General features: G+C 27.8%; 1 protein-coding gene across 4 annotated transcripts in view; it reads right to left on the bottom strand.

Moving 5' to 3' along the window:
• Positions 1-13,094, bottom strand: part of LOC107451064 (E3 ubiquitin-protein ligase RNF220) — a 51,303-nt gene extending 38,209 nt beyond the window's left edge. For all 4 annotated transcript variants that reach the window (XR_015432356.1, XM_087158614.1, XM_087158615.1 and 1 more), the window contains exons 1-5: positions 12,854-13,094; positions 8,473-8,950; positions 6,222-6,339; positions 3,060-3,102; positions 347-389 (exon numbers count right to left, since the gene is read on the bottom strand). Coding sequence is in view for 3 of the 4 variants with exons in the window: in XM_087158614.1 (XP_087014740.1) it covers positions 347-389; positions 3,060-3,102; positions 6,222-6,339; positions 8,473-8,950; positions 12,854-12,898 (727 nt within the window). In the remaining variant the exon portion in view is untranslated. The remainder of the gene's footprint in view (positions 1-346; positions 390-3,059; positions 3,103-6,221; positions 6,340-8,472; positions 8,951-12,853) is intronic.
• Between the last annotated feature and the right edge of the window lie 1,141 nt (positions 13,095-14,235).

Raw genomic sequence — 14,235 nt, 5'->3', positions numbered from 1 at the left:
TTTACGTTTTCTAAAAATAAAATTCCTTCTGCAAGAACTCGACAACGTTCAGCGACAATGTCGCTGCGATTCTGCCTGGTATATATTTTGGAAATTTACCAAAGCAACTATGTGATTTTCACCATTAATTGGTCAACAACCAACAATTTTGGTCATTCACAGTAACACATACATATTTTACAAGCAAAAAAACTTCAAGCATGAAAACACTGGTTTGTTAAATCTTAATACTGAAATATTTTGTACACCGGATGAGATAGCTATTATAATCAATAGAATATGAATACCATGCTTTAGTAAAAGAAGTCATAAAATAAATATTGTAAAAGTAGAAATTAATAAATACCAGTTAAGCGTTGCTCTCTATTTTTCCTGACCAGGTCAAAGGCCTAAAAATATATAATATAAATTAGAGTTTATAAGAAACACCCAAGAAAGAATTTCTGTAATTCTAGCAGAGGTAAAACACATTATTTTAGCAATTGTATTTATTTGTAAGGATAATCTAAATTTATAAGAAATTATATTATCGTCATATGACTTTAAAAAAAAATTACAGTGAATTTTTTGGCTCTCTAGCTTTGATAAATTCAAACACAATATCTATGATTACATTTCTTTCATATGCATAGCTGGATATAATATTGTACAATTGCTAAAATATTACATAGTTGCCAAACACTACTGGATTATTCAGTAAACTACTTGATATTATTCAGTAAACTACTTTGTAGCATGGATAGCAAAAAATTTATTAGATTTTACGAAATAATATAAACTTCATGATAATTGTTGCATAATGTACTAAAAACTTTACACCTAGGGAATTTTACAGTCATCAAAATAGAAAAAACTAATATTTTCAAGTGCCGACCAGGTGGCTAAGTGGTTAGTGTGTCTGACTGCGGGTTCGAATCCTGTTCAGGGCATGGATGTTTCTCTCTGTGTTCCATGTCCTTTCCTCTTTGTGTGAATGTGACCCGCCCTATAAACGGGTTTGTGGTTGTGTGACGTGGGTGACACTGCTCCACCGCCGTGGCTTCGCCACAGGTGCCCACTCGATAACGAGAAGAGAGTAGCAGTTCTAGCATTTCTGTGGCCAATGGGATACAGGGTTCATGCTCTACTTTGGAAATAAAATTCAAGGACTTTTTAAGACTTATTATAAAATTCTCAAGGACTTAAATTTTAGTAAAAGATAGACTAAAATTTTACATTTTAAACTAAAATGTTTTGACGATAATGTGATTGGCATCAAGTCAAGAATAAAATTCATGATTCATAAAAACGTCAGATTTGAATTTTGCACAAGGCCTATTTTAAGTTAGGTATACAACCTCTGAATAAGCAAAAATTCGGGCAGGACGGGGGGGGGGGGATGTTCTATATAATATTGTGATATCAATTAGATATTTAAAAACAACTCTGCCGGGAGACTTTTATTTAATATTTAAAGTGGCAGAAGCATTTAGACAGTGAAATTTAAATTGTTCTTAAATATAATTTTGAAATTTTGACCACTTTTCTATTAAAGAAAATTAATCAATTATTGGATGTTGCAGCTTAATTATCATTTTAAATTTATTACGGGTCAACCATTTTAAATTGAATCAGTTGCCAGCTTTCACCTCAATATCTTCTGATAGATTCTTACTAACAATTTTGGTCACTTTGACTGCTTTAATTAACCACTCATGCTTGAATTAATTTTTCTTTCAGTAGCATCGATCATACGCACTTGACATGGTCACATGAACACGAATCGTAATGAGTAGTTTTCAAATAGAGTATAAATACGAAACTCAATGTTTGATATTACAACATCGATGTTTGATATTGCAAAATGCGTGAATACGAATAGCGACATTGGATTTTAAACTTGCGGGAAAAATAATCGCGATATTGGGGTTTAAAAACGCTTAATTACAAATCGCGACATTAGATTTTTAAATTGCTTTAATGGGAATTGCAAGTACAATTTTTGAATCATGCGAAAACGAATCGCAACACATAGCTTTTAAATCAGTGTAATACGAAGATCGATATTAAAATTGCCTGAATAAGAATCGAGATTTTGTCAGAATCTGGCGCAGTTCCCAATATTTAAAATTCCTAAAATCAGCCAAACATACATAAAATCCTAATATCAAACAGTACGTGTCATTATCCGAAAGGCGGGAAAGTCATTCTCTCACACTACGTGCGTCAAAAAGTTAAACACAGAAATGCTGGAAATAGGGTTGTTTTCCTGAGTTTTCGATACTTTTCAAGGTCATTTTGAATTTTTCAAGGATTTAATATCATTTTCAAGTACTTCTAGGGGCCCTTGAAAATCAAAATGAAATTCAAGTACTTTTCAATGTTTTTTCAAGGCTGCGGGAACTTTTTTTAAACCCCAAGTTCCCGCCATTAAAAAAAAAATTATATTCCAGTTATGATTGACATTAAATAAACTTGAAATGTTAAATATTATGTTTACTCATAATTTCGAATATTAATAGGTATTTAACTCATCAAAGATAGTTAAAAGATTTTAAATCAATTTAAAATAAAGAGTTCTTAATAAAAACAAACTGAACATTTTAGAACAACAAGTTTTGAACTGATTTCTATAAATGTTTCATTATGTATTAGTAATACTCATTTAAATATTCAAGCAAGCAAGTAATAATTAGTACAAAAATTCTATTTCAATAGTGATTTTTTTAGGAAACTTACTCAATAGAAAAACCAGGAGAATTTCAATTAAACTAGTAGACCAGGAGAAACTGGAAAAATCAAGTAGTTAACAGAATAATTCAGTAGTGTTTGGTAGCTATGTAATATTATAGCAATTGTACCTCTCAAGCATTTTAATGCTAAACATTTCATAAGAAATCATATTGTTATCTTTAAATGACTAAGGGGGAAAAAATTTCAGTGAATTTTTTTGGCTTTCTAGCTTTTATAAATTCAAACACAATATCTATGATTACATACATTTCTTTTATATCTGATTTACATAAATATTTTAAGCGTTACAACAATTGCATATTTCTTTTGCGAAAAGAGGTACTTACTTCATTTTTAGGAACATCTTCAAGGTGCATTTTTTTAGAACAACTGCAAAGAAATAATTACATTAAAACCAAAATAAGAAACAGAAAACAAGAGGATTTGTTCATTTTATTATTCACAAAATAATTATATTTTATTCAAAGCAGGGTTGGTATTCCTTTTCAGTTCTGGAAGGAGGAACCAAAGCGACCAATTTCTTCCAGAAGACTGGAAGAATATGGTCGCTGATTGGAAATATTTCTGATTAAAAAATCAAAAGAGTAATTTTATGTGTGTTCATCTTCACGTTGCATTTCATTCTGCAGTGGAAAAACTATAACAGGGTGGGTAGCCAAATCTTTAACAAAAAATTAGTACTTTTTAAGCACTCAAAAATATTTTAATGCACAATATGCATTAACAAAATGCAAACTAATTTTCAAGACCTTACATGATCATGATAAAATAACTAGTTTCTGACAAAGAGCTCTTCTTGATTATATTAGCCATTATAAAATGATCAAGAGATTTTTCAGTTCAATATCGGAGGGCGGAAAATGAAGTCGGAAATTGAGAATATGTCGCAAAATGCAGCAGAGTAGCACATGAGAGTGCAAGAATCTCACATAACCCATCTCAGTATATATGTACACACAGGTCTCAAGTATTTCATCAAACATGTAAAATGATTTGCCCTTTCATACGCTATGGGCCGATGGTATGCTGAAATAGATTTTCCTTGAATGAACTGTGAAAACATTGAATATAACAATGTGAAAAGCACACTTTTGCATAATACATAGCAAAAATCAACATGGTAAAGAAAAAAATCTAATTTTTGAAAAGGGAAAATTAAGCACTCTTGAAAAACACCCAATGAAAAAGCACCTTTAAGGGCTTTCAAATAACGGAAATATAAGCACTTTATAAAAATGCATGCATCTTGTATAAAAGTTAGAAACTTACAAACATGAAGATGGTATAAGAATAATTTACAGAGGATAACCATAAAATAAAAATATTTTTAAATTCAATAATCAGTATGAGAATTAGTAACCATTAAAATGGTAGTAACAAATACTATGCAGATGACAGGGATGCTACCAAGTTAAAATTTGACATGCTGAAAGGACTACTTTTATTTATGAATGTAACAAGAATTCTTTTTTTGAAATTCCAATTTATTTTAAAAAATTATAGTTATTTTAATTTTTTTAATGAATTTATAACTTATTCTTTACTTTAACAACAATTATTTATAATTTTTCTGCAAAGTAAAATAGATTTTACTTATCTCTTAAGAGTTTTATTTAACAGATGCTCGCCCTTCTTTCTTGAGGTTAAAATAGGAATGAATTGCCATAAAATCTCCGAAGTATCATTTGTTATTTTTCAACCCATTTAACAAAAAGCCCCCTTTGACAGTATTTAGCATATTGGTTTATAAATTGCATGTCATCTCATACTCAATGAAAGTGTAACAATATTTTTTTTTTTTCAAATTGAATAAATTATACATAAAAAGTACCAAGATTAAACTTCTGATACTGCCTTATACTAACTTGTTATATAACTCCTTTTTTAAAAAAAAAAAAAAATTAACACCCGGTTTTTAATTTCAAATTTTTTAAAAAAAGGGGGAGTTACAAAATATTGAAGTAAGTGTAAATGACACCAAAAGTTATTTTAAAAAAATTATTAGAACTGCTTGTTTTTTTTAACTGAGTTATTTTTCTTTCTTTCAAAATTTGCAAATGTTCAATCCTATGAAAGGCAGACACAAAATCTAATATTCAAAATGATTTAATTTTATGCAAATATATTGGTAAGTTAACAGGCAAAAGAATTAAATGCCTAGAACACTGATTTTTATATAAAAATTTCTATAATAATCATAAATTTCTGTCTAAATAGTACTGAGACACGTGGTTCTTCGTTTGTAAAATATCTATTTTGCAACTTTTTTAAAAACCTTTTCAATAATTTCATTCATAGTAAAAAAAAAAAAAATAGCCACAACAGTTTATAATCTCATACGAGTCATCTAATGTGTGATAGTGTAGTCTAGTAAATTTGTTATGGAAAAGGTTCTTTTTTTTGTTGTTGTTAAAACTAAAATTTTTGATACATAATTATGCATCATCTCAACCATTCTAAATTCATGTCCATTTTTCTGCCATATCTGTTGCAGCATATTTTTATTTTTCAATTGAAATGCTTTTAACCGAAAGCGAATGGTTTGCATTATTTTAAATTCACAAGTAAATAAGTAACTACACAGAAAAATTTGTGAAGGTTTCTTAATATTAAAAACTAGGGAAAAAAGTTACCTGATGATGTCTGCCATACATAGAAATGACCAAATATGATAATCGCCCGAATGGTGAAATTGTATTTCGAAACGTAAAATTTTAAAAACTAAAGGAAATGTAAGTAATGCTGCTACAGGGTGGACAGCCAAATCTTTCAACAAAAAATAAGCACCTTTTAAGCACACATAAAATATTTTTAAGTACTTTATACATTAACAAAATACAAAATAATTTTCAAAGACATTACATGATCATGATAAAATAACTAGTTTCTGACAAAGAACTCTTTTCTTGATAATATTAGCCATTATAAAATGATTGTGAGATTTTTGGTTCAATATCAGAGGGTGGAAAATGATGCCTGAAATTGAGCATATATTGCAAAATGCGATAGAGTTTCACATGAGAGTGCAATAATCTCACCGAACCCAGTTTAGTAGACGCACATGCAGACTCACATGCATTTCATTAAACATGTAAAATGATTGGCAATTTCAAGCAATAACGAAAGACGGTACGCCAGAATAGATTGTGGTTGAATGAACTGTGAAAAGGCTGAAGAGGACAATGTGAAAACTACGCTTTTGCATGACACATAGCAATGCATGATTCTGCACGCTTTTGCATGACAAAATCGACACGGTAAAGAAAGAAAAAAATCTGATTTTCGAAAAGGGAAAATTAAGAATTTTTAAAAACACCTAATAAAAAAAAGCACCTTTATGCACTTTTTGAAAATGCTACGCATCACGTCCTAGGAAATAAACATTGAATGAGTGAAATAGAAAACTATACTATCACAGTTAATGAATTAAAAGCATCATGAAATAGTAATAAAGTTTGTTCAGGTATATTAAAATTGAGATGAATTACCGTGAAATTTTGGATAATCTCTCGACTTCTTGATTGTAGTGGGATTCCAAATCATTTAATCGAACCGTTACACCACAAATGGGACAACATCCATCAAAATCTTTCTTTCTTTTACTGTCTAAAGGAAAACACAAAAGGAGACAATTTTTATTTATTATGCTTCCAACATATAAAAACATCAATACCATATTAAACAAAGAATAAAATATGTTTTGACATTAAAAGTTGTTGTCAGTATTAAACAAAGAATGAAAAGTAAAACGCAATTAAACTATAATGATAATTAGAATCTAAATGTTTTAATGTTGGTGCAACAGATTACGATATGGAAATATCCCCTATAATTGTAATAATACAATATAATTGGTAGATACCAAGTACAATTACAAAAACTAAAGCATTGAAGTATATAGTTATATACAGCAATAAATTTATAAAATAGTCTAAAACTATGCGAAAATTCTTAAAAAATTAAAAATCTCATATTATAATAATTAGTAAGCTTTTAAATCAATGATTTATTTAAAAAACAAACATTTGATTAAAAAAATCAGCTTATTTAAATCATGATGTAAGTTTAGAATTTAAAATCAAGCCAAAAATAATTTTTTCAAATATATATATATATATATATATATATATATATATATATATATATATATTTGCAAAATAAAGAATTTTTAAAAACCTAAGACAGGAGTCTGTCTAGGATTTTTTAAGTGGTACCTATTTTGGGAAAATTTAGATATAATTTGTGAAAATTAAAAATTATGTTAACAAATCAACACAAAAATATGGTAAAATAAGAAAACATTTTCAAAAATTGCCACTACAAATAAAAATTATTTATGACTGGTAAATTTCGATATATATTTTCCCCATATGTTAAAAAACAATTTTGTTATTGTAAAATTTTGAGCTTAAAGCTGTATCCAAAATTAAAAATCCATAAAAATCATTGTCCATAGTTAAATTTCAACTAGAATTTAATAGAAACATACATTTAACAGTACTAGGCACTAAAAGTTATTTTCATTATGAGAACATTTTCGACAGGGCCATACAGAAAAAAGTTTCACATAGGTAAAAAAAATAAAGGTTTATTAGAAGAAATTTAGAATAATGTTTAAAATAATAGTTTGAATTTTGACTTTCTGTGAACTTTACAGAAGGAGAGCCACAATATTTCATTTTAAAAAAACTCGACGAAAAAAAAAGCTAGCTATAATAAGGTGCAAGCGACCGGTTAAGCTTACCACATTGCATTATCTGACCAAACATATGAAACCTATTCCTCGCATGGGTGGAATCTATTGCAAATCGGAATGCAAAATTAACTCCAGGTTTATTGTTTTTACAGGAATAAAACAATAAAATTTTAAAAGAAAGGGGGTGGGAGAATTTTAGGCTTTTTTAAAAGTATTTTGTGAAACTACAGTTTTTCCTCAAGAATTCGTAAAAGTACTGCTAAACGGTAGCAAAGTGCGTAGTCAAATCTTTCAACAAAAAATAGCACATTCTATGTACTTTCAAAGCACTCAAAAAATATTTTTAAGCACTATATACATTAACAAAATGCAACATAATTTTCAAATACTTTACATGATCATGATAAAATACCTAGTTTCTGTTTTCGGTTCGATATCAGTGGGTGGAAAATGAAATTGAGAATATCTTGCAAAATGCAGCAGAGTTGCACATAATAGTGCTAAAATATCACCGACTGCTGCTCAGAAAATCCACACCTGGACGCCATAAAAAGATCGAAAGATTTTTCGGTTCGATATCAGCGGGTGGAAAATGAAATTGAGAATATCTTGCAAAATGCAGCAGAGTTGCACATAATAGTGCTAAAATATCACCGACTGCTGCTCAGAAAATCCACACCTGGACGCGCAAGTATTTATTTAATCAAACATGTAAAATGATTAGCGCTTTTATACGCTATGGATCGACGGTAGGTCAAAATGGATGGTGGTTGAATGAATTGTGAAAACGTTGAAGAGAACAATGTGGAAAGCACGAAAGTCGATTTGCATCATACATTGCGAAAATCGACACTGCGAAGAAAAAAAAATCACATTTTCAAAAAGGGAAAACTAAGCACTTTTTAAAAACACCTAATGAGAAAAGCACCTTTAAGGACTTTTAAAAAACAAAAATTAAAAAGAAGCACTTTTTAAAAATACTACGCACCATGGGTGGTAAAGTTGCCCTGGACAAACCCCTGTAAACAATAAAAAAAACTTACTTCTTCGACTGGACCTCTTAGTGTCATCCAGCACTTCACTTGAATCAGTACATTGTTGATACTCATGATGTGCAGAACTTTCTTCATTTTCTGATGGGAGTTTAATTTCATTTTCTAAAATAGGGGTTGTCTTGTCTGTCCTATCAGGCACAAAATAATTTTCAGGTTGTTCAAAACTTTCTTGCATTTGTTTTGGCGCATTCTTTTCTTCATTCGTGGGAGAATGAGGAATATCTCTTTCAAAATTATTTTCATTCATGAATGATTCAGAATGAAAACAGAGATGTGCAGTATTTGTGTCCATAGGAAAATCAGGCTGTTTAGGGTCAGAAAATGTAAAGGAGGATTTGTTTTCAAAAAACTTACAGTTTTGTACTAAAGAGTCTATATTGCAAATAGTTTTAATTTCAAATATAAGTTCACTTTTTTCATTCAACTCTTTTGCACCTTTGTTGTCTGAATGAGAGGATTCTGATTTCTGAAAAACATTTCTTTATAAAGCAATGTAAGCAAAATAATAAATTCTAAATAGGGTCTCATTAAAATTTAAAAATGCTGAAATTGCAATTTTATTTAATGAAAGAGGTAAAATCAGGGTTGCAAAAAACCCACTCTAGGGTGAGTTTTTCTAAAATTGATTAATTTTTTGTCTTCTGTTATATTAAAGAGCTATTCTAATGAAAGATATATGTAGTTTAGCCTAAAAAAATGAACCTATGGTGAAAAAACTGTGTTTGGAGACTGGAGAGTCACCCTGCTGGACAGACTTGACTGTATGGCCATTGATTAGTCAAAGCCTTTGATTCGCTTTCTATGGAAAAAAAAATAATTCCTCAGATATTTTTTTAAGATTAAAATATAAATAAAAAGTAATCCTGTGTTAAATTAGGTTTCAAATGTGTGATGTATGTGAGTACATATAACATTTTGTATCGTGATGTCAGAAGAAACTTTTTGACAGACTTTTGCTCCAATATATTTGTATCAATTATTAATTACACTTTAATTACTTACTCATATGTTAAGTCAATTCATAAAATTAAACTTAATTATTATTATTAATATAAGCTTTTTTAAAATAAGGTACTTATCATTGCCCTCTCATTTGAAAAAAAAAAAAAAGAAAAAAACCCCAATGAAACCCACTCGGGTTAGGTTTTTCTAGAAAAACCCGGGTTTTTTGCAACCCTTAGTAAAATGCAAGTTATATTTCAGTTGACTGAAAACTGAATTGAAACATTTTGTGTAAAGAATAAACTATTACAAGAATATAAAAAATGAACACAGATGCTTTTTCTTACCCCCCCCTCCCCCTCCCTAGTGACACCTTGACATTGTCACAGAACTCTTGCACAACAATTTTTCTTTTGAAAAGCTTAAAAAAAAAAAAAATTACTTTTCTTTTCTACAGAAATTTACACCTTATATTTGAATCATGGATTTAGTTAATCACTTTTTGACGAGCTAAATTCATGCCGTAAATCAATGTAATGCTTCGATTGTTTTTAGGCAGTTATTGATACTGTTTTTTTTTTTTTAAAGTGGTTTTTAAATATCTCAATATATTTCAAACAATATGGAAAATTTGAATCGTGCATTTCAGTATTTACTTTTTAAGGCAAACATTCTACCTAATTTTTGGCATATATTGCTATTGATTTCTCCATAGTTTTTAAATCCAATATTATTTATACCAGGGTTGGCAAGATTTTGCCGCAGGTGGAAAAAACCATGGTAAATACCGGTAAAAACCGTCCTGGCAAAAACAGGTTTTTGCCAAGCAAATTGGCAAAAAGTGGCAAAAACCTATATTTTCCAAGATGAGAGAACAAAAACACATTTTTGATACAAAATTATTCCTAAAATTGAAATATATACAATAAATATAAATAATTACAAAAAAATTAACAAAATTATTATTCCATAATTAAATCATAATAGTTATATCATTTTAGTAGTTTAATCAATAATATATCATTTTAGTAGTTTAATCAATAATATATCATTTTAGTAGTTTAAAACATTATTGATTGGAAAATTCGAGATCATTCTCTTTTTTCCAGTGAAATGAACTTATTTTAAATTAATATAACTATAATTTAAAGCATAAAATATCTATCAATATGTGTAGTTGTACAAATAATAATTTCTTATGATAAATAATAATATTATACAAATAATATTTATTTATTTGTAAAAAAACATTTATTTAAGGATTCTAAAATGAAAAGAGGTCAAAAACTTTTAATCTTTTAAAAATTATTGCCTTTATATTAATTATTAATGTGTTAAAAATAATTTTTTCATGTAATGTATCAAAATTATTATTCCTTATGATTGATTTAAATTTGTTTCAAGTATTTTGGAATCATATTTAATCAGCAATTTAGATAATTTGGTTTTTGCCGGTTTTTACCAGTTTTTGCCGGTTTTTACCAGGTTTTTGCCACTGTCCTGGCAAAAACCCCTTTTTGCCGGCAAAAACTCCAACCCTGATTTATACGATATAATGTATCACAACCAAATCTCGAAATGAAACATGCATTTGAGGAGTTCGATTCGCTTGATTTCGCTGTCGACCCTTTTTTTTAGCAATTACTACTACTAAGGATGTCATGATTTCTAATTATTTTCTTTATTGTGATGATTATTTACAAAATGCAAAGGAGGAAATAATTTGTAAGTCCCCTCCCTAACAAAATGCAAGAATATCACCCATAACATTAGAATAAAAAATTACCATATGTTCAATTAAAATTTTTTTCGTAAACACAGCATTTATGTTATTTTAAAGTAGTAAAATATATATTTGTTACTAGCAAAAGAATCTTGTAGTAAGAAATTAGTGCTAAAGAGATTCGTTGCATACAGCTCTTCTGCCACACGGATAACAATTTAGTTGACTGATTAGTGAATTAAAACATTTTGCGTATAGAATAAACTATTACAAGAATAAAAATAAATGAACACAAATGTGTTTTCTTACCATCTTAAATTTCAGAATACAACTTTGAATGATTTTTTGAGAAAAGCAAAAAATAAAGTTCTCGAAAATGTAATGAGGGCCAGATTACCCACTAGGCCCCCTTAAAATGGATTTTTTAAAAACAAATTAAGAAAAACAATGATTTTTCAAATTTTTTCAGAATGTTATGATTATGTTTTAGTTCTAATTTAATAAAATAAAGTAAAATTTTATTTATTATTATTTATTTTAATTTGAAATATGCTTTCTTAATTGAAAAGATATATAAATACTTTTATAATAAATAAAATATATATGAGAAAAAAATTTAATCTAAGGGCCCCACATACGCTTAATCCGCCCCTGATCAGGGGCCTGTCTAGGTTTTTCTGAGAAATACCTATTCTGAGAGATACCTAATATTGATACAAAATTTAGACACAATTTGTGAAAATTAGAAGCCTATATTAAAAAATCAACACTAAAATATGGTAAAAAGGTGGATCTATCATTTCTTATGGGATACAAAAATAAAACTTATTTTGTATTATATTATATTAAGTATTTTGTGTTTCCTAAAGTTGAAGGTACTGCTAAACTGTAGTAAATTTTGGCCTGGACAGACCCCTGGTAATAAATTGTTAGAAAATTTCAAAGAATATTATGGATCAAATAAAATTTAAAAAAATCTATAGAGAGTCTCTTCCTTTAAGTACAAAAAGCTTGATTTTTATAGATGTTAGAATTTCTTAAGACTTTTTATACAAAACTAATTTTTATATCAATACATTAAAATTCAATGCAATTTTTTTTTTTAAATTATAAAATTTTTTTTTTTTTTTTTTATATATTCTAATTTTTTAAAAAAAATATTCTATTAAAGGTGATAATCAATTCCCAAATTTTGTACAAATCATCAGAAAATTTAAATTCTCATGAAATGTAAAAAAAAAAAATTTCTGTAAAATGATTAAACTAGCTAAACTAATATCAATTCCTCTTAACAAATGACTCTTGGACCATGGTATTGGAAAAGTTTTGAGGGCACTAGTAAATAAATAAATGTTTTCAAATAGTGTGCCTATTATTTTCCGCTATCTTAGCGTTATAGACAAATATAAACATAATAAACAACATTTATAACTCGATAAATATATGAATTGGCATGAAACACGATACCAATTGTTTATAAAAATGAAATTAGCTATGATTAACTAAAATACGAAGATATTTTAGATGGAAGCTGTATACATTGTCAAACGAAACAGCGCGAATTATCCGATTCAATCAAATCTCATCCCATAACAGATGAATAATATAACAATTATTTTAATGATAATAAATGATTGGATACTAAATTGGAATTTATTACTGTTATTAGTTCAATGAAAAGATGGAAATTAAAAGAAAACTTACTCTGTCGTCTGCTAGTACAGAAGTAATTGCTATCTCCTCATCCATAATATAAAGATTTTAAAAAAATCATTTAAATGCATGAAAAAAATTAAACGAGACAGAAATTTCAATTAAAAAAGTATGGATTACTTTTTTAAATGCATTTGTTTAATACAAATGCCATTACTTTTCAATCTTTATAAGTTATTTAGTTGCAAGATCACAGAAAATGTATTGTATTCAAAACAACGAAAGGGATGATGGGAAAAAAACACAAAATAATATATTTTGTTCCATGGCGCCATCTACATTGTTTTTATTGACTTATAATGATTCTTTTTGAAAAGGTATATTATTTTATGCAATCAGTACTTTAACAGCAAATAATTTTATGCAATCAAAATTGACAGCAAAATTATTTTTCTAAAATATTTGTTGAAGAAAATATCGACAACAGCTAGTTAGAAAGTTGATAACCTGGGCGTGTTGAGGTCATGGGCGAAACTATAAAACTTTTTTATCATGGTTAATTAAGTCAGTTATTTTTTTTTTTTTTTCTTTTATCAAACTAAAAACATGAATGAATAGAAAAGACAGAGAACCAACTTATCAAATGGAAACTAAATTAATTTAGATCAGAAAAAATTTTCGAAAATAAATTAATCCTGGCAGAACAAGTCTTTATTCTTTATTGTCGAGCAGATATTTAATAAATTTTAAAATTATTTGTATTGAAATAAATGTTCATAAAATTAAATGGGTGTAAAGGAATCATATTTATTGATAATAAAATAGAACTTATTTTACTTATTACAATGTGCACATTAAAATATGAAAATGATATGAAATTAAAAATAAGAAATTATAATTTAATTTGCATTCTTATCCACATTTAAGCTCCTAAAAAAAAAAGACATAATATTTTGTTTTTGAATTTATTACAAATTATTTCTCGATGCTATGAATAAAACATTTATTATCAATGAGATTTTATATCAATTGAACTAACAAAACTTAAGTATAATATTTAATAAGCTTTAGAAAATATTTTTTAATACATATTTTTTAGAAAAATCTATGATTTAAAAATAAATAATTATGTGATTCTAATCAACGATTTTTTTAAATTAAATATTTTCAAATCATGCCAACCCAGCTTTTTATTCTTCTCGATATTTTTCGCAGCAATTCATAAGAATTACCCCTCCCTCCCCCACTCACAAAACGGCAATAATTGAAATCTTTGATACAATTAAATTCTGTGACACAAAAGTTGAAAGTGGACAAAAAGTAATATAGGATGTTATTTTAAAAAATACCCTCTTGACCATTACCATTAAAAAACATACATTAAAACCATACATTAAAACCATACTTGACCATACATTAAATACCATTTAAAA

This window comes from Parasteatoda tepidariorum, chromosome 3 (assembly GCF_982258835.1).
Source record: "Parasteatoda tepidariorum strain Cologne lab strain chromosome 3, Ptep-v5.0, whole genome shotgun sequence".
Classification (NCBI taxonomy): Eukaryota; Metazoa; Arthropoda; class Arachnida; order Araneae; family Theridiidae; genus Parasteatoda; species Parasteatoda tepidariorum.
This window is presented reverse-complemented; position numbering and strand designations above follow the sequence as displayed.